The 22,423-nt window shown below is 32.4% G+C and overlaps 1 protein-coding gene and 1 long non-coding RNA gene across 2 annotated transcripts in view; both read left to right on the plus strand.

The window, feature by feature from the left end:
* The first annotated feature begins 839 nt into the window (after positions 1-839).
* Positions 840-1,405, plus strand: LOC107060259 (uncharacterized). Its single transcript, XR_001473237.1, has 3 exons — positions 840-1,083; positions 1,162-1,235; positions 1,370-1,405. It is a non-coding gene; the product is annotated as an uncharacterized lncRNA (long non-coding RNA).
* A 9,501-nt stretch (positions 1,406-10,906) lies between these two features.
* The window catches only part of LOC102587039 (DEAD-box ATP-dependent RNA helicase 8), a 32,462-nt gene continuing 20,945 nt past the window's right edge, over positions 10,907-22,423 (plus strand). Inside the window, exons 1-2 of the mRNA XM_006345532.2 lie at positions 10,907-11,366; positions 18,085-18,145. Coding sequence (XP_006345594.1) covers positions 11,140-11,366; positions 18,085-18,145 — 288 coding nt within the window. The 5' untranslated portion in view covers positions 10,907-11,139. The remainder of the gene's footprint in view (positions 11,367-18,084; positions 18,146-22,423) is intronic.

A 22,423-nucleotide genomic window follows, 5' to 3' on the forward strand; every position in this document is an offset into this window, starting at 1 on the left:
GATCAATGCTAACAAATTGCTTGATGTCCAATCTAAATAAGGCAAGATAATTCATTTACATTTGGACTGTCTACTTTTTCCATCTATAGATAAGAGATTACATATGACCCAAATTCATAACACGTGTTAAAGCGGTGTGATAATACATTCAAATTTGGCCAATAGGATCAATGCTAACAAATTGCTTGATGTCTGACAGAAAGCAATCAAAATAAGACAAGATAATTCATTTACATTTGGGTTGTCTACTTACTCCATCTGTAGATAAGAGATTACATATGACCCCAATTCATAACACGTGTTAAAGCGGTGTGATAATACATTCAAATTTGGCCAATAGGATCAATGCTAACAAATTGCTTGATGTCTGACAGAAAGCAATCAAAATAAGACAAGATAATTCATTTACATTTGGGTTGTCTACTTACTCCATCTGTAGATAAGAGATTACATATGACCCCAATTCATAACACGTGTTAAAGCGGTGTGATAATACATTCAAATTTGGCCAATAGGATCAATGCTAACAAATTGCTTGATGTCTGACAGAAAGCAATCAAAATAAGACAAGATAATTCATTTACATTTGGGTTGTCTACTTACTCCATCTGTAGATAAGAGATTACATATGACCCCAATTCATAACACGTGTTAAAGCGGTGTGATAATACATTCAAATTTGGCCAATAGGATCAATGCTAACAATTTGCTTGATGTCTGAAAGTAATCAATCAAAATAAGGCAAGAGAATTCATTTACATTTGGACTACCTACTTGCTCCATCTATAAATAAGAAATTACATACCTTTCTCAGAACATTCAACAAGTATTACAAAAGACATTAATTAACGTAGACTTTATAGCTCTTCAAAGGAGGAATACTTAGAGTTTTACCTCGATATCAACCTGAAACAACTAGGTGTTCACCAACTTATTAAGATTAAGCCACAACACAAATTGTTTGTTCATTTGTTGATTTCAAAAAAGTTATGGAAGAACGAGAGCAGAGAAGGCTACGCATAAAATGGACACCGAATCTTAATGAGAAATTCAATGAAGCTATCCGCAGATTAGGAGAAAAAGGTATGTATATCTAAGAATACTTTCTTCTTAATTTAGTTTTTTTGTTAACTATTGAATCCTCATCTTTCGTCGATGTAGCCACTGCCATACCGATCTTGGAGTATATGAATGTGCCACAATTAAATCGCAAACAGGTTGAGAACCGTCTACAGGTATCTAAATTTTCTTTGGACTCATTTAAGATCTTAGTTAGCATCTAGATGAAATATATTCAAGTGTAGACACCAGTAAATTGACATTTGTTTAGTCTATCTTAATTGCTTTAATATTTTTGTTCCTTCTGCAGCAATACAGAGTACAGAAACGACAAGCTCAACATGCTTCTTCTTCTCTAATTCTAGGAAATCATCCTAATGTACTAAATTCACTTGAGTTCCTTATGAACTTCAACACACCACCTCAAGAACCATCCTTACCCCAAGCACATGCAATATCTTCATTAGTTCCACCAAATGAGTTCTTTACAGGATTGGATGAGTTGATTCAAAAGCTTGAATTCGACCTCTATTCCAAAATGAGCGAAAATCATTTCAATGTATTGAAAACAAATGATCTAACTATGAACTTCAATGAACCACATCAAAATGTATATTTACCGGTCATTCCACCAAATGATCTATTCACAAGTTTGGAAGATTTCTTTGGTAGCAGCCCAACTCAAGATAATATCTCCATAAGGTTAGTATCAATATACAAACAAAACAAATACTTAGTTTATGATTAATTTTATCAATTTATAATATTGTATATTGTTGCCAACAGGAATCAGAATCCTTGATATACACAACCGCATTTCTGGAGCATTTTGAGGGATTTTTATTTGGGGAAATGGAATGCAATGGAGAAAGATGTTTGATAATTTTTCATTGTTTTATCTTTATATACCATTTGGAACTGAAACCATCTTTTATCTTCTATGTTTTAAACTTTTAAGGACTAAGTGAAGATATCCTTTTGTTTTTTGTGTACTCATAAGTTTTGGATCTATTTTTATTTTCTTCTATGATCTTGTCTTAATTAATTGATTTTAATAAAAATAATATTTTATTTTTTAGTAAAAGGATATTGTTTTATCGGCTAATGTTATGTTTCATTAATGTTTCCTCTACATAATTAATTAGCGGTAAATATATTATTGCCTTTAAACAATTGTTATTAATGTCCCTTTTTATAAGTTATACTAGTATATGTACCTGCGCATTGCCCGAATATATTAATTTTAATTATTTTTATTTCAAAAACATCAAAGAGTTCAAATATTTACATGTTTATTCTTTATTATTTTTATGTTGTATTAATAAATTAACTTTTTTTCCATATTAACAATTTATCAATTCTAACTTTCCACATGAAATATTACATATCATTAGATTAAATAACATGTTAGAACATTTTAAATTATATTTTTTTCTAATCCAAAAGGTTAAAAAAAAATTACAATCTTAAATTCATATAAAATTATAATCGTAAAATGATTTCAAATAGAGTGAATATAAACTAATTTAATAATAATACAAACATGTACATAAAATTCTTATTAATATATATATTATATATTAAAAGTAAGAAGCATCAAAGTGCAAAGTTGAATTATCATTTTACCACTACACTAAATTATTTTTTAATAAAAAACTAATTAATTAAATATTAAATGTTTCTAAAAAAATTAAATGATCATTTTTCATTCACTAAATTAACATTGTTCTAATAACTTATGCTTAGAAATTAAATTACTACGCAAACATTAATATTTCAATGCACAAAAAATTAATAACAGATCGTTTTTAGGAATTTCAAAGGTTATTTTAAAATTTACAAGCAATTTAATACTCCCTCTATCCCTAATTACTTATCCACTTTTCCTTTTTTAGTTGTCCCTAATTACTTGTCCATTTTGACAAATCAAAAAAAGACAATTTTTTTACCTATTATACCCTCAATTAATTACTTTGAAAAATGTAGACTTTCTTGAAAATCTTAAGTTTTTAATTCATCCACCTCATAATTAATAGGGGTAAAATGGCAAACTTATTACGTCAATTATTGTTTTCTTAATAGATGTGCCAATTCAAAAGTGGACAAGCAATTAGGAACAGAGGGATAGTGGTTCATGTATTAGCAAAAAGTCATGCTTTCAAGAACAAATGTTAATATTCTCATGCATTTATTTCATGGTTTGCACTTATCTAACTCTTGACTATACACTTTTTCTTATAATTTTTTGAATATCCCTACATTTTTCATCTATAAATATGAAAAATATTGGAGTAAACAATATCATGTGATATACAAGGAATGGGCAAGCTAAGATTTGGGGGATCAACTTCTTTAGAAAGGAACAGAGCATTCTTTACTCTCTTTTTTTAAGAACAAAGGTGAATGATCTTCTGGAAGAAAACATCATCATATGTACAAAAATCAATTAGATATGCTTTTTTTTTAGTACATATTTTTTCTTCTTTGAATGTAAAATAAAAGGTCATGTATCAAAATATAAGATCATAATACTTTCATTTACTAATATACTTGTGTGATGTAATTTGTAAAAAAATTACTAATTATGATTTACTTGATCTTTTTAACGATTAAATTATTGTACTATATTATTTGATAATTAAAGTTATTTAATTTGTTCTTATGGATTTATTACTTATATATGATTATTTTTGTAGAGGGGGGGGGGGGGTAATTAAAATAGAATGTATAAAACTATATTTCTTTTTATCAATTTTATCTAAAGGGGTGTACAAGAATGAAACATGATGAATAATTTGAGATGGAGAAAGTAACATATGATTAAATTATTAGTAACTTCTTTAATTCACGGAAGAAATAGTGATATAAATGTTTATCCTTATTTATTTATTTTCATTTTGTCTCATTTTGAGAAATGCAAGTTCAATTGTTTAAATTTTGATATCGTTTGATATTTTAAGTTGTCACTCCGTTGATGCTATGTTCCTGTATTCTAAGTTCATTTTTGAAAAAATTAATTTGGTAGGATTCAATACTTTATATGATCCCTAAATAATAAAAAAAAATATTAATTATTAATTGTAGCCTTCATTTTATTTTAATTAACTCTACGAAATGACTATCAAATTCTTTTCATTTTTTTTTATCTTTCTTCTTTTCTCTGAACTTTGTCTTGCAGGTAATTAACATATGAGATAAGAAAATACATATATTAATTTGTGTTTATAATTATAGTATTTTAAATTACTAAATATTCTCATCTTTTCTTTCATTTGGAGAAGAGATACTTTGCTGTCATTTTTAATTTGTTATTGATATCCAAAAGTAGATTCCAAATATTTGAACTAATTTATTTGAAAATGAACAATATTCATGTAATTTAATTATAAAACTATTTTTTATACAATGATAATTTGAAACAATTTATGCCAATTTAGATGGGGTACACGTGCGTTTCAAAAACTAGTATATATATAAAAAAATTATCTTCATTGTTGAATCAAACCCATTTTGTCAAAATTGTAAACAAAAAAATACTTAAAAATAATATTATTCAATATTTGGGATTTGTCTTTAAAATGCACAAAAATTCAAAAAATTTGAAAAGACTTTATTCAGAAAATATGATTTCAAGATTTTTAGATGCTAATAATACAAATGAAACAGTAAACAAATTCAGAAAATTAATTTTTTTTTTACTATATTAAAAGATTCTTTTTGTTATTTTTAAAGCTTTCACGATCACATTATTCAATGAGTTGAGAAGTCCAACCAAACCTTAGTAGTCTAATTTCTACACGTTTGAGATAAAAATTGAACATATATATAAATAAAAACATCTTTGAACAAACAAAATAATTACATGTGAATTATTAGAGAATATCTCTCGGTGTTTGAATTATTCTATAATTATGATAAAGTTGGGAAAGTGTAACCATCTTTAAAACTACAAGTATTAAATTCAAATTTGAACTTTTATTTTTTAAAACTAATTAGTCACTATCAATTCAAAACATAAATAATTTTATAATATTAAAAATATCTAACTTATAAATTTTTAAATAATTTTCTATTTTCTAATTATACAAAAAGTTTTAAATTATGTATTTTTAAACTAATGTCCTAATTCTTCGTTATAAAAAAATAATCTTAATTTTGAGTTTGCTTGGATCTAATATTTTGAATCACTACGAATGTACAATTATTAATCCATCACATATAACCATGTTATGACTTTTCCTGACTGCAATTTCAGTCATACAAACAATTAAACTTCACACTTTTACAGTTATTCAGACAATATAATGCACATAATCACAATCATCAAATTTTGTCAATAAATATCAAGTCATGTTCATTACATTTATTCGCACCATAGATGACCACTAGCTGAATATCTATGCATTTACATAGCCTCCAAGGCCATATATCAATTGAATCCTTTTTGGTTTCAACTTCCTTTGTTTGTGTCATTTCAGTCGTGACAACGACATTCAGTTCCCTTTGTTGAGATACCAATTGAAATAGATATCAATTGAATTCAACCTATATAAGCAAGACAACATACCACATGAAAGGAATGAAGAAGTGAAATAATGTCCCAGAATGCTTCATAACTCCTTGAAGATTAAATGTGGACATCAACACACCAATCTTCAGGACTCTATTTGATATTTGCTCTTGTACTAGAAAATCAGTAACCTAGGTTTTGATACCAAATTGTAACGAGCAAACTGTCGGGCACCTACTCTAACATTTATATAGGAGAATTCTTACCAACCATTTTAAAATTGATAATGCAGAATAAACAAAATATCAATTTATCATCTTATTTAAATAAAAAGAGTTAGTCCCAACCTTGTTTTAAATGAAATACTATTGAAATATACAACTTAAACATTCTCCTTAGGAACTAGTTAAACATGTACAAAAACTTCTAAGAGAATATAATATCTAGAATATTGATTTCAAATGAGTTCCTTATGGAACTTCAACAAACCACCTCAAGAACCATACTTACCCTAAGCACGTGCATTACCTCATTTAGTTCCACCAAATGAGTTCTTTACAGGGTTGAATGACTTTATCCAAAATCTTGAACTTGATCTAAATTTTAAAATGATAGAAAATTAGATTGATACTTATCACACTAAACTTCATCTGAACATGTTTAATCACATGGAGGACAATGAATATCCAATCATTGTACTGAATTCAAAGGAGTTTCATATAAATTTCAATGAACTGCTTTAAGAAGGATACTTACCTCAACTCCCTATAGTACCTTCTTTATTTCCACAGAATAACTTTTTTGCCGGATTAATTTTGTCAATTTGTAATACTGTATAGTATTGCCAACAAGAATTATAATCCTTAATATACATAACTGCATTTCTAGAGCACTTCAAGGACTTTTTATTTGTGAAAATGGAATGCAAAGGAGAAATATATTTAATAGTTTTTCGTTGATCTATTATTTACATCCTTTAAAACTCTAATAATCTTTGTCTTGTAATTTTTTTAACTTTTAAGGACTAAGTGAAGATATCTTCTTGTTTTCTCTGTACTCATAAGTTTGGATCTGTTTGAATTTGTTTTCATTTTCTTCTATCTCATCTTTCTCTGTTTTATGAAAATGAAGAGTAATGAAGAGAATTAGAGGAGAAATAAAATGATAGAAATCGATTTTAATTAATAATTTATAATGAAAAAATAATTTTTATTTTTAGTAAAAGGATATTGTTTTATCGGCTAATGTTACGTTTCAACTAATATTTCCTCTTACTTAATTAATAAGCGGTAAATATATTATTGCCTTTAAATAATTGTCATTAAAATCTTTTTTAATAGGGAAAATTACGCGGTTAAGTAAACTTATACTACTTAATTACTCATCATAGGTATAATTTGCTATAATTACCACTCACGACTAATATTATACATTAATTACGCGGGCTGACTTCGAGTTTGTATAATTAGCCACGTTTGTATATGTATAATTCGCCAGAATATACAAATACATATGTATAATATACAATTATCTAACCTATATACATATACAATTCACCTTTCTCCCACTTTTTGCCCCCTCTCTCTCACCTCTCTCTCCCAGTCTCGCTCGCCTCTCTCCTCCATATAACATGTAGCTACGAATTGTAATTATCAAACTATAGCTATGGAGAGTAATTAGGCTATTTTTTAGTGGCTATATGTGAAAGTTCCCCTTTTTAATAATAGTTATATCATCGACCAACCCCAACAAAATAGAGGTCAGTGTTGATTTTAAGATACTCATTATAATTTATCCTGCCAATAGAAGACAACATCGTATGACTACCAACACGAGTTGTGGTGCACTGGTGAAAGTGTTTCACTCTTAATCAGAGGTCTCGGATTCGAGCCCTGAGTATGGAGAAAATCCCGTTGAGAGCGCCACCCCCGAATGAGCTCTACAGTGCGCGATCCAGATTTAGTTGGAGCTCCAATGTGGACTTCCGAACACAGGGTGGAAAACATAAAAAACATCAAATGACTAAACAGTTGTGAACAGAGGAGGCAAATAATGCATAAAGTATAATTAATAAAATATACAACACGAGGAGTTAATATCTTAAAAGATCACTCAACTTTAGGAATTAATCTAGCAAAGTCATCAAAGTTTGTTTTGTATCAATAAAATCATTCAACTTAGACTTCTGTATCAATAAAATCACTTAACTTAGACATTTGTGTTAGTAAAATCACTCAACAAAATTTATCATTAATTTTTTTTTTATGTCATATAAAATAGACCCTACAAATAAATAAAATTAAAGAAAATTAATTAATTTTTTTTTATGGGTAAACTTAATTAGTGAAGCAAATACTCTTATGATATTATCTTAATTTACTAATTACTAAATAAAAAGAAATAATTAGGAGTTTTATTTATTGGTCTACTAGTGTATCTATTTCTTAGAATTAGCACAAACAAATTATTGATGAAATTTGCGTTCACAGATCTAATGAGGACTCATTAGACCGAATAAGAGTACTAAAATATGTAAAATTGTGACCTCAATTAATTACTTTCTAAATATAACACCTTTTTCTTCAACAATGCAAACTAAACAACAGTGCCCGAACAAAATTTGTCTTTTTTCTTTTGTAACTTTTTTTTTTAAAAAAAAAAATATATAAAAAAATAATTTTACATATTATAGTACTTTTCCATTGAAGCTTAAAATTATTTTGGCTCTATAAATCTTGATCCTTTTTTATAATATTAATTTTTCAACTTAATTTTTTGCTTTAACCAGTCAATTTTGTGTAAATGCTTTTTTTTTTTTGAAATAATAATAATAATAATAATGTCATGATGCTTACATACTTTAATATTATAAAAGTATTTATTCATTAATTAAGTTTGCTCGAAAAAGTTTGTTAACGATTTTAAATTTTTTAAATTTATTTATAGAGTTCATATTTATATGACATAAAAGAATAATTTATTTTGCTATGTTCAAATGTTTTTTAATGATAAATTTAGTTAAGTGATTTTATTGTATACAAAAGTCTAAGTTGAGTGATTTTATTGATACAAAATAAAGTTCAATGACTTTTTTAGATAAATTTCCAAAGTTGAGTGACCTTTTGAGATATTAACTCACAACATGAGTTACCCATCTTGAATGAAATGAATTTTATTCACATTAAAGATGAACGCTGATATCTCATGCTTTAAGTTCACAAAGATATTGTGTTCTTTAACATATTTAGCCGCTGCTCTGTCTACAACATCATCCACCGAATAACAAAAGGAAAACGAAATGCAAACTCATCCAAATAAGACCAATTGACATAGACCATAGACAGAGAAGATGAATAAAAGACATAGGAATGTTGATAAATTAGTGCAGGTATGATAAAGACTAAAACATTAGTAGCACTGATGCACCTAGCACAACAAATATGTGTGTACATAGTTCGTAACATGAAAATAATATCAATAACATCATCACTAGTATAAAGTGAGCTCACATAGTTATGCAACAAATCAGACAGCCAAAGAAGGGAGGGAATACCATAATATATCCCAATAAATATCCATGGTGTTTGCATGTGTGTTTGTCACCTTTTCTATATGGCATCCTATATACATAATGTATCACAAACAAATTCAATTTGGGAAAAAAAAATCAAAGTTAAAGTCCTAAATTATCTCGGCAATATTCTGATCTCTACAAATAACTTTATCTTTTGTTAGAGCTTCTAATATTCTTAATATATACAAAATAATATATTATGAGATTAAACAGGTTCAACTATTCTATGTTATAATTTTTTAAGAATTAGAAGTAAAGTTTATCAAATAGTCAAAGTCAAGCCTCAAGGTTAAAATTCAAATTTTATTACAATTTCACGTTATCTATAATTCCACAAAATCAAAATTATATTAACACCTCAAAATCGATAACAAATTGACCTTCAAAATCAATATGTTTCCCTCTCTCAAAACCTATGATGAACCCCCCTCCCCCCTTATTTTCACATCGAAAATCTTGCGATTTAAGCTTTAAACAAGTCAATATTTATCGAATTTGAAAAAATCAAGCTAATCAACTAATAACATGATAATAGTATTTACTTGATATTTGTAGACAATTTCCTCACTAAAATTCTAGTTTTCTCGAGGTTCCTAGATCTAACCACGGTGAAAAAACTTAAATACCCCAATTCTATTCAATTTATATTTGAAATAGTGATTTAGAACGATCACGATGCCTCGATAAAATCGTGGTATCTTAGTACAATAATGCCCTAGACATCCAGATAGACCAGTTCAGCAGTGCACCATCAATTCCAAAATCCTATGTGTGATAACTCCCTTTCTAGGACCCTTGTGCGCAATTGCGACTCATGGTAGAGAAAAATTATAATAGTACACATACATTGCTATTCAAACCACATTTGTACCACTCCAATTCAAATCAAAACCACACAAATAAGTTTTAAGTGATTTATGTGAATTGTACAAGGTTCGTAAATATAAATTTAAGTGATCTAATTAAAAAAAGGGATTGAGCGGTTACACTTTAAGCCAAATTTAGTAAATTAATTAGTAATTATAATAAAACAACTTATTTTCTAGCTTCAGTATTTAAAAGATTTTTGTTGAAGCATAATAATTTCTGAATCAACATTCAAGATCATGTAAAATTTTAATTGCTGACAAACTATGTATAAGTATCAATTTATATGCTAAAGATTGAAGGAAGAAGTATCAAGTACCAATTCTCACCGTTCTACAAGAAAAAGTGAATTTACAAGCAACATTGCTAGGAGAACTCATTAGAGAATCTATTCATTTGACTCAAAAACACTATTCAACTTTCGCTTAATAGCTAGTTTTCTACAAGCTTATCGCCCGTACTTTTTAATTGGATGAAAAACTCCAAATCAGCACAAATTACCTATTTTTCTTAAAGACAACTCATCCCCAAATTTTAATCCATGTCTGAACCTCTACCTATCTTAACCCCAACAACTTTAACCTATTTCCAAGAGTACTCAGTTTCCTCAGACTATTGCTACAAGTTGTCAGTGACTTCATGAATCCATATGATATGTTACGTCAACGTCTCAAAGGATAAGATGGAGTCATAGTCAACTTTGTATCAATCTAACAACTTCAATATCCTAAGTGTCAATGAACAAGCTTCAAGCACACTAGACATCACTAATTAATCTGATTTTTTAATTTAAATTAATTTTTAATCAAATCATCAACACTTTTTTTGTTGCGTTTTCAATTATTACAAAAATTATGTGTTCATTTGTCAAAGTTAAGGGGTTTTTAACTCTTAAAAGTTACTTATAAGCTTAAGATAATGAAAATAAAATAATTTAAATGTGAAATTCGCCAGAAATGATAGTTTATAGTAGTATTTTTTTTTTTAGTAATAACTTTAATTTTGTAGTACTACTTAATTTTCATGTACAAAAAATAAAATTTCCTGGACTCCCAATCTAATTTTTGGTCCTTTTCTCATCGGAGAACGAACATAGAGTTCCTCCGGCCGTCGGCGAACCATACTGGTAATGAATTCGAGATCAGGATATCCGCCGCCTTGGATGGGCGGCGGCGGCGGCAGTATGCATCCTAATGCTAACACTAGTTTTCAACAAAGAAATCAACAGCAATATATGCAGAGAAGTTCAGTGCCGCATCAACAACAATTTCAGAACCAGCAAACACAGCAGTGGATGAGAAGGTCAGATTCTGCTATTGATGAGGTTGAAAAGACTGTGCAATCCGAAAACGGAAGGTAGGGGTTCCTTACTCTTTTTTTTTTTTTTTAAATTTGAGAACTTTAATTAATACAAGGGTGGAGATTTTCTGCCGAAGCCATCAGTGCAATGGTGACTCTGCCCCTGATTGAATATTGAAATTTAGACGAAGTTGTTATTTTTTTTCCTTTTATGTGTGTTTTGTTCCTGTGTTATACTGAAGTATAACACACGAACAAATTGACAGTTGCGGGACGAGTATTAAGTTTAGCTGAAATAGCATGGACCTTTTGTTGGTATAGAATCAGTAATAATTAGATAATATGACATGCTAGAATTGATTAGCAGAGAATAGTTAAATTGGCATTTTAGTGGGTGTCATTTTGTTTACAAATGACTTAACTTCTTTTGCTAAATCCTCACGGCTTTAAATTAGTTTTAATTGTTTGGAGGAATCCCTTATTTATTTTTATAATAATTATTAGCGGAAAGTAGCTTGTAGGAGTCATGCAGCAAGACAGAAAAACCTCCAATTGCTAAATAGTACTGCAGTGTTTAAGGCCTTAAACTGCAGTTCCATGATGTCTATGTACATGTCTTAATCTATACCAACATTCACGTCAGTTTGCTGAGTAAACTCTAACAATGTCGTCGGAAAACTTATGGTAGGGCTCACTTCGGAGCTCCATTAGAGTGGGTTCAAGATGGAATTTATTTATGGTTTTATGCTATCTGTAAACTTATTCTATAGGGCTGACTTTTGAGCTCCATTAGAGTATGTCAAAATGGAATTTAGTTGGGCTTGAGAACTTCAGCTTCTTTCACTCTTGCAATTTTCAAATATGTTTTAAAACACCTTTCTTGAGCATAGAGTCTATCAGAAATAACCTCTCCACCTTAACAAGGTAAGGGTAAGGTCAGCGTACACTCTTCCCTCCCTAGACCCCAACTCTAGGGACCACACTAGGTATGTTGTTGTCGTTTTTGGGCTTCAGAGTTTCATTTTCACGTTGACATAGATGTGAGCCATTAATTTGATACTAGGACCTTGATTGAGCTCTAGCTTAAATTGTAACCGCATTTCATATCCCAAGCTAGCTTAGCTTGTTTACAAGTCTCGACTTAATTCTAGCATGAAGGGGTACCTCGTTATCTGACATCTTGGGTGCAACTCTTCTTGAAGAACTCGTGTTTACAATATTGAAAATCCTAATTTCCTGAACCAAGTGCATTAGTTGGACATAGATGTTCGGACTGCCTAGCCCTTTTTTGGAGTTGGAAAGTATTAATTCATGGATTGTGTGGGGGTGGGCCAATATACAAGAAGGCTGAAAACAAGAGAATGATACACAAGTATGGTTCTCTACAAATGGTTCCAAATTATCTTAAGTTATAGCTTACAAGAGCCTTGTAGGTGCACAAACAATTGACCAAAAATAAATACATATTTAACTTCGCGAACTTGTATTCCACCCTTTCAAATGCTATCTTGTCTATTTCCCTCCAGAGTACCCACATCATGGTAAGAGGAGCTATGTCCCATGCTTTGCATCTCCTTCACCTCCTTCTGAAGGCCTAACTATGAATCACGTCTTTCACTGTGACTGCATCCAACATTGACTACTATATTCCAAAATAAGTTCACAAAATAGACTCAGTACAGTCCATCACAACCAGCTTGCAACCTGGGAATGCACAGGTGAATGGTTCACATCTTCTTCAGTTCCAAAAAAAAGAGGTTCACATCTTCTCTCAACTGTTTGCACATGAAGCACCAATTGACATTGGTTATTTTCTTTTTCCTTAGCTTTTCAGAATTTAGGATCTCCTCCGTTTGTTTCCATCCATGCGAAGAATCATACTTCTTTAGGTGCTCTTGAAATCCCTACTAACTAACTGGAAGGGGCAGTATTTATCATTGGGTGGCAGGGTCATTCTAGTCAATAGTGTATTGGATGCTCTCCCGACTTATGTCATGTCTTTGTTTCCTATCCCTTCTAAGGTTTTGAAAAGATCAGACTCCTTAAGGAGGAATTTTATTTGGCAACGCAACAAAGAAAATAAAGCAATTCATTTGGTCAAATGGGACTGCCTCATCACCGGTAAAAAGGATGGAGTACTTGGCACTAGAGACCTCAAAGTCCATAACCTAAGCTTGTTGATGAAATGGTTATGGAGATATAACTTAGAGACTAAGGTTTGTGCAATATAAATATGCCAACACAACCAGTGGTGCTCAAATAGTGTGAATTATCCCTTTGGAGTTGGAGTTTGGAGAGCCATTACATCCTTGTCGCCATCTTTGGCTGGAAATATCAGTTTCAAAGTCGGCAAGGGGAGTAAAATTCTCATCTAGCATGACAACTGGCTTGGGCGTGGTCCTTTAAAAGTTTTGCTCCCTGATTTCTATACTATTGCTACTTAACCAGATACTAACCTTGAATTAGCTAAAGGAATACATCGGTGGAACCTTTTAGATGATTATTAAATGATTGGGAATTGATTAGAGTCGTGGACTTGTTCAAGACCTTGGAATCTTTCCAAGGTTTCAAAGAATCTGAGGATATGTTGTGCTGGAAACCTGGAAGTGATGGAGTCTACACTGTCACATCTGCATACAACTTCCAGATTAGGCAAAATGCACAATTTGACCAGTGACAGTGGAAGTTCAACTTGAAGACTAAGGCCTCATTTGTTTTCATTAAGATTAAGACATATGAATCTGAATGAATGCACATCTGAATCAGTCAATTTTGTTGTTGTAAATCTGAAACTGAATGATTAAGACTATTTGTTTTTAAACACACACACACACATATATATATATTAACAAAATATTAGAAAAAAGGTCATTCTTTGATAAACATTAAGATATTTGAATTATAAATAAATATTTTAAGTTTGATAAAAATAACAGTTACCAATCTCAAAAAAAAGTTTGATAAAAATAAAATGGAACGATATGGACTACATATATAAATTATAATAATAAAAATAATTGTTAGGAAAAAATGTAGTCATCTTCTTTTGAAAAAAAATTCAACACAAATGAATCTTCCATAAATAAGTGAAACATCTCTATTCTATAATATGTTTGCTCATGTACTCTTCTCTAAAATAAAAAATGAACATGATACATTTAAATGATTTAAAAGAAATTTATAAATGCATCATCGTTCGATCTATACAATGCATTTATGAAGTTGCGTTGCACTTCAATCAAATAAATTTTTTAGGATAAAGTTTATCAATTCTTGATAAACAAGTAGCAAGAACAAAAATTAAAAGTTTAAGGAAAATAATTTGGATAACTAATAAAGTTGGTGAAGGAGAGAGACTTGAATATTTTTTTAATGAAAAAAATATGGAGCACAATGTTTTACGAAAATAAAAGTATCTTTAAAAGAATCTGAATGAGAATAAGACTCTGTCACAGAGACCCTTCGGACCCACTAAGAGATTATTAAGTAGAAAAGATAAACACACTTAATGGCCTAATGTCTGAACCATTCAAATTCAGATCTCCATTAAGTGCAAACATATGAGGCCTAAGACCCCTTACAAAATTTCATGTTTTTCTTGGCTTGTAGCAAGAGAAGCATGTCTCACTCAAGAAAACTTAAGAAGTAGGGGATTTCATCTATGCTCTAGATGTGTATGTGCGGTGCAGCCAGAGAAATGAATAGCCATCTGGTTCTACACTGTCCTATAACTGGACAATTGTTGCAACTTTTTTTGAACACAGTAGGACTAAGATGGTCTATGCCAACATGAAGCTGTAATTTAGTGAAGTGCTAGAACTATAATGGTGGTGTAGTGAGACAAAAGAAGTGGTGGAAACTTTCCCAGCTTGTAAATGGTGGACAATTTGGAAGGAGAGGAACTATAGAAATTTTTGAAGACAGAAGCAGAAAGTCGAGATGAATTGTGTTCTTTTGTTTCATTTTTGGTGTAAAGAAAACTATGTAGAGGAGACTGAATCACTACTTATATGATATGTTCCTTGTGAAGCAGTAGTCCTAAGCATGGTTGGGTTTTGTAATTGTAGATAGCACTGTTATGGTGTACATCTAATATACACACACACACACACACACACACACACACACACACACGTTACCAGTTAAAAAAAAAAAAAAAAAAAACTAAATCCTCTCTTTCAGTAAACTATGATAGAAAGACCTCAGCAAGAAAGGCCCTCTCCTACTCTCCACTTTCACGTGTCTTTCCTGATTGTGTGATAATTTGTTTGTAAAATAGTTTCATCAAAATTTATACTCCTTCTGTCCCAATTAATGTGATGATATTTGATTGGGCACAAAGTTTAAGAATGAAATGAAAACTTTTGAAACTTGTGGTTCAGAACAAGCCATAGATATTTGTGTGGCTGTGAATCATCTCATTTGGTAAAATGGAAAGTTTAAAATTAAGTTGTTACTAAATATAGAAATATATCCTTCTTTTTGGGACTAAGCAAAAAGAAAAGAAATGGGATTGAGGGAGTAACTTATTTCTATCTCTGTCTTTTAGGTTTCTCTAGAGCCTTTGTTCGAAAGTGTGCCAACATCTTGTGTCGTTGTAGACATAATGAATTGTTATCTTCTTCTATATCCTAGAAGAAGTATGTTGGTTTCTCTTGATCTTGAGAAATCCTTGTTTACTGATGGATTGCAAATTTGTTTAGTTCGTCCAACTTGTATCCTGCTGTTAATGCAGAACAACTTCAGGACTTTATTAACTCACTAGTTCTGCTCGGATGGTTTATTGTAGCCAGAGATTTTTGTAAGCTCAAATGCCATATCTTGTAATTCTTGCATCTTCTTGATGTTGTTATTAATACCACTTACTTTATCAAAAAAAGAAGCCTTCATAGTGCTTCAATCCTCACTGTACCAAATTCTAAAACCAACATGTCCTAGTATCGTGGGGATACTTGGTTTTAACTTTTAAGCTATGTGAAGCCATGGGTTATACTTTATGGGTGAAATCATGAGCTTTAAAGAAGTATGTGCTTTAAACATTGTTGTGCAAAGTGATCCCAATGAGAAACTATTGGTTCTTTGGATCTCATTGATGAGTTGGATTAATATCGTCATTATTGTATGTTTTAATTGCAATTTGATTATTAGAATATTAAATTCATATATATTTGGTACACTAGTTTCTATAAGTCGTTCAAAGAAAGAAGTGTGCATCTCATTTCACGATTTTCACTTCAACCCCATGGACCTAGTTGTTGTTTTTGCGCTTTCTGTTCTTCAAAACAGTGAGATACTTGTGGGGAGCTGGCAGAGACTGTGAACCATCTATTCCTACATTGTAGAATCACATGACATCTATGGATGGAGCATGCCTGGGAAAATTACAGAGGCCTTAACAAGCTGGGAACAAGTTGGGTTGTTGGCCGAGAATAGAGGCAGGTGGAGGATAGTCTCAGCAAGCATTTGGTGTACAATATGGAAGGAGAGGAGTTCTAGTTGTTTTGAGCGCATAGAGAACAATATGCAACAGCTTAAGCTCAATTGCATCTTGCTACTATTTTTTGGTGTAATCAGTTACTTTTAAATGATCATGTCTCTATTATTGATGTTTTAGACTCATTATAGGCATAGGATCATAGAATCATAGATGTAGGTAGTACTTTGTAAATACTACAACGCTTATAAGATTCGGATTTTAACATACATAGACAAAGTTACCAGTTTCAGAAAAAAAAATGAGATACTTTTTGCCACATATTGAAACTGTTGAAACATAGGTAGAAGGAGAAGAAACAAGATACTGTTGTGGAACACGGAGTTTGATTGGGCACGGAGTATATGAAATGTGGGAACACTTTGCAATGTTCCAAAACTACCCTTAAAATAAATAAAATTTTAAATAGTAGTATAGTTCTTACCTTGGTAGACTTCTTGCTAAATAAGTAGATCCCAACATGGGTAAATTGTCATTAAACATTTGCCAAACAAAGAAATGTGTCATTCTTTTTGGGATAGACTAAAAAAGAAAGTGTGTCATATAAATTGAGACAAAGGGAGTAACAAACCAACTCTTTTCAACAACTGCATACTTTTGCTTTCTTTTTGGTGTAAAGGGGAACTTGTAAATGAAACAAAATCAATACCTAGTCTCTTAGAATCCTTATAAGATTGAAAAAGGATTTTTCTTTTGTTTTTTTTGCTCACTTGTAATTACTACAACACTTCTTTAGTTCTAGTTTTATTAAGCAATTACCTTTCTCTAAAAAAACACAATGGCATACTCCGAAAAAGAATAGAATACTGGGGATACTAGACTTTCCCTTACGATGCAGCGATAGGACAATATCATCTCAGGGATACCACACTTTCCTTTACAACATAGCAATGGGACAATATGAAGGAGAAAGTTATGGATCTCATTGTGATGTTTGCGGTCAACACAAATGTTCGCGGGAAGAGCCTTTTTATGTCTTGTTGTCGGAAGCAAATCATTAGCAGCGAGTCTTTCTGAGGCCACAGACCACAAAGTGCCTGCACTTTGAAGCGAGGTTTAGTTTACATATGGCAGTGGTAATGGAAAGGAGGGATGGATTTGATTATAAATTCAAAGATCAAATAGATTATATCATGAAAAACTTTTCTTTCCCCGAAGTTCAACTTAAGATTTTGGTTGATAATAGTAGGTAGGGTGATTATGAGTTTTATGTTTCAAAAGTTAAAATTCATTCTGTGATATTGAGAAATAAGTCATTTTTTGTTTTCCCTCTTATTTTAGTTCACAAGATTGGAAGGCTAGGTTGAAGATACCACCACTTGATGCTCGATACAGGACAGAGGTAAATTGGCAATTGTCATCTCATGCTCATGCAGTCCAATTTATATTTGATATTCTCTATGAAATGACTGTTTCGACAGCCATGCTTGTTTCTCTTCTTATCTAACATAATTTATTTGAACTTCCCATTTATGTATCACATACTGCATCTTGATTTCACACCTTTAAAGATCAGATGTTATTTTCATATGTGACTTATCCGATGTAGTCTACAAGCATCTCATAATCAATTTTTTTCATGAAAACCTGGACATACTTTATGTCTATAAAATTTCAGCCCTTGGGTTGCTTGTTTTTGAGCATTCTATACACCATTTTACATCTACATAGAATTGATATTGTTATTATTGTCTGTAACAAATATAGGAAGAGACTGTTCATTTTGACTTCTTGGCCTAGCTTCAAGCCCATGGAGGAGCTTTGGGGAATTGGATGCTTCTAATTACTTATGGTAGCTAAGTAGGGATTTTGTCGGAGCAGAACTTGCCGTGTGTGGTGGGGCTCATTTACTGATCATGTTGGCAACTTTGCAACATTGTCATGGATTTTGAGGTTGGGTCTATGCTCAATTACCTTCCGCTTTCTTGGAAGAGCTAAAGGTCTAACAAGCTCAGAAGTTCATTTAAGATCATGTAAAAAACATTAAGGAAGTTGACTCAGGAATTAGCAAATGCAATCTTCTCTGACCTTTCCCAGCAATGCTTTGTTATGGAGAAAACGACCAAATGAATCCTGCACCCCTTGATACTTTCAGATTTAGACACCATTTTTGGCTTATTAACTTTTATCCTCAGAAGTCATAAGCAGGGTGTTGCAACATTTTGAAGCTCTTGTGCATCCCATCCTGATTCTTTTACAATAGAGGTTTCAACTACTTAAAGTGAGAATGCATCTAAAGATTTGAGAAGTGCTCGTCCTTAATTGAAGCAATTATACATGTCTCAATGATTTTGACCCGCACTCTGTTTTCTCTCATTATGTTCAACCACCTCCAACTATTTCCTTCTAGCAAAGTTTTTTTATTGTTTTTTGAGAAAGGTAACATGTGTATTCATCAGCACCAAGTTGGTACCGGAATCCATATTACAAGTGCCAAAGGCCTTGCTCATCTTACAAGGCTTCTAAAGGTTCAAAAAAATGTTTTTGCATCCTCTATATAATTATCCTTACAAGTTACAATAGAGAATAGAAGACACATAACACTTCATTTTTCACCCAAGAGTGTGGTCTAGTGGTCAATTAAATGGGTTGAGTACCATGAAGTTTCAGGCTCAATTCCCGACGGAGACAAAAATAGGTGACTTCTTCCCATCTGTCCATGCCATGGTCGGTATCTGTGTTGGGAGGTAGCAGGTACCCATTGGAATTGGTCAAGGTTCTTGCAAGCTAGCACAAACATAATGGTTATAAAGAGAACACTTCATCTTGATATTCTGTATAGACCATGACTTGTATTCAAAACACATCGGGCTCCTCTCTGTCTCGTAGAGTCCACCAAATACAGGTCGGGAAAACATTCCTCCACTTCTTTCTGAAGCTACCTATTGCATTGAACCAGCTCCATAGTAAGGCCTTATTATCTCTAGGCATTACCCATTTGATCCTAACCAAAGACAAACAATTCTCATAAGATTTATGTGAACTTACAATAAAGAAATAAATGACTGTTAGTTACCTTTATCAAAAAAAAGAAATAAATGACTGTTATTGCTGCCTCCTACTGACACAAATAGCACCTTGAAGTCAACCGAAAACCTCTTTTCTGAAAATTCTCATGTGTCAAACATGCTTTTCTAGCCACGAACCAAGTGAGACAGATCACCTTAAAAGGAGCTTTAATTTTCCACATAGCTTTCCAAGGCCAGTCAACACCAGTGTAGATGTATTTGACAAAATTAAAGCAAAATCTAGTTGTAAACTTTTTGTTGCTGCTTCTATCCACACCAGTTTCATCCATATTGCTTGTACCATGGAATACTTTTAGTGTCTTCAGAAAATCGGCCATTCTCAGAGTCTCCCAGTCATTTAGTCTTCTAAAAGAAAGATTGCAACCAACTGATTCCAAACATCCTCAATTGTAACATCAGGTGAAAAAACCAGACTGAGTAGATCTGGTTACAACTCTTTAAGAGGGCCATGCCCTAACCAATTATCACTCCAAAATGATATTTCCTCCCATTACCAATTCTGAACCCAGTATCGACAACAAACTCCTCCCAAATATTTTCTGATAGCTTTCCAAATGTGAATCCCAATAGAAGACCCCACAGGTTTAGTACTCCAGTATCCCTGCTGACAATATTTCTGTTGGATCACCTTCTTTCGTAATGCTTTATCTGCAGTGTTGTATCTCCAAAGTCATTTCCATAGAAGGCTTTTGTTATGCATTCTTAAGTTTGTAATGTTCAGTCCCCCAGTTTTTCTACTAGAAATCAAAGCCTTCCATCCCACAAGGTGAAAGCATCTATTCTCCTAGCAAAGAAATTCTCTTGTCCCCCCGCCTCCCTCCTCCAACTTCACTTTTTAGTTGAACAGATCACCTGGAGCTTTGAGATATTTTGTATTTGATAATCAAGAAGTCCTCTGTATACCATTTCGTAACTCGTGGCTAATAGGTTCACTCCTCCATCGTTCTCAATTTTTTTTTTTTGAATTAGTAATGTTGTATTCCTCTAGCATTAAGGATATGCTGGTGACCTCCAAAAATTCGTACATAGAGGGGCTAGGAAGGCTAATTACAAGATCCTAACATATCTACTAGTTGCTCTACTATGCAATTTTCTTTGACTTTCTGTATGGAGTTTGATTTGTTCTCATAGCATCTTCCATTTCTTTCCTTCCATACTGACCACCATATGCAAGCTGGAATAATTCTCCACCACTTTTTTGGCTTTTACTGCCTCCTCTCCTGATCCAGCAACTCAACAGGTCAGCAGTATGTTCTGGCATCGTCCAGCTGTTACCAGTGAACCTCAAAAACGGAGACCATAGTTGACCTGTGACTCTACAGTGTAGAATAAGATGGTTGTTGGTCTCATTTGTCTCGTTGCATAGAAAACACCTTGGTACTAGTTGTACACCTTTCCTCTGCAGTACCTCCTGAGTCAGACAAGCCTCTTAGCTACCAACCATCAAACATTTGATCTTGGTTGGTGCTTGGCTTGTCCATACATATTTCCATCTAGCTAATCTGAGGCCTTGTTGAGTTCCCATTTCCTTCTTATAGAGCTTGTTAACTGTGAATCTTCCATCCTCAGAGTGTACCCACGAGATTGTGTCTGGCCTTGCAGCAAAACCATTAAACTCATTGATTACATGTAACAATTGTGCCACCCTATCTATTTCCCAGTCATTGAAATGTCTCCTGAAAGATATATCCCAGCCATTTTCCCAACTCTCAGCTAGAGTGATATCTGGGTTGCTACAGAAAGAAAATAAGTCAGGGAAAGATTGCATTAATGCCTCATGTCTTACCCAAACATCTTTCCAGAAAAGTTTTTTAGCTCCATTTCCTATTCTGAGTTTGATGTTTCCTGCTAGTTTTTTCCAGAAGGATCTTATTGTTTTCCATGTTGAAACTCCATATGGTATAGTGACCTCGTTGGTACACCATTGGGAGTCCTGGCCATACTTGTGATGTATAACTTCTCTCCAAAGAGCATGTTCTTCTTCCACATATCTCCACAGCCATTTCAGCAAGAGGCACTCATTATGGATTCGAAGATTCCTAACTCCAAGACCACCTGAGAGCTTAGGTAGCTGCACTGTTTCCCAGTTAACTAGATAGTACCCCTTCCTTTCTTTGTTTCCAAACCAAAGAAAGTCTCTTCTAAGTTTGGCCAATTTCTCCAGCACCTTAGCAGGTAAGGAAAATAGAGACATGACATAAGTGGGGAGAGAGTCCAGCACTGCATGTATTAATGTTTGTCGGCTCCCAAGTGACAAGTATTGAGATTTCCATATGGCTAACTTCTTCTCTGACCTCTGGATTATCCCATCCCATATCAGTAGTTCTTTATGATTGCTTCCCAGAGGCATTCCCAAGTAAGTTGTTGGGAATTGCTCAATCTTGCACCCTAGGATGTTAGCCAATCTTTGCATCTGTGCTACTTCCTTGATAGGGAATAAACTGCTTTTCCTCCAGTTAACCCTTAGACCAGAGACAGCTTCCAGGATCACAAGTATCACTCTGATATATCTAATCTGGTCTTCTTTTGCCTCGCAGAAGATTACAGTGTCATCAGCATACAACAATTGGCAAATCTCCATACTCACACCT

The sequence above is a fragment of the Solanum tuberosum genome, unplaced genomic scaffold (assembly GCF_000226075.1).
Source record: "Solanum tuberosum cultivar DM 1-3 516 R44 unplaced genomic scaffold, SolTub_3.0 scf00069, whole genome shotgun sequence".
Lineage (NCBI taxonomy): Eukaryota > Viridiplantae > Streptophyta > Magnoliopsida > Solanales > Solanaceae > Solanum > Solanum tuberosum.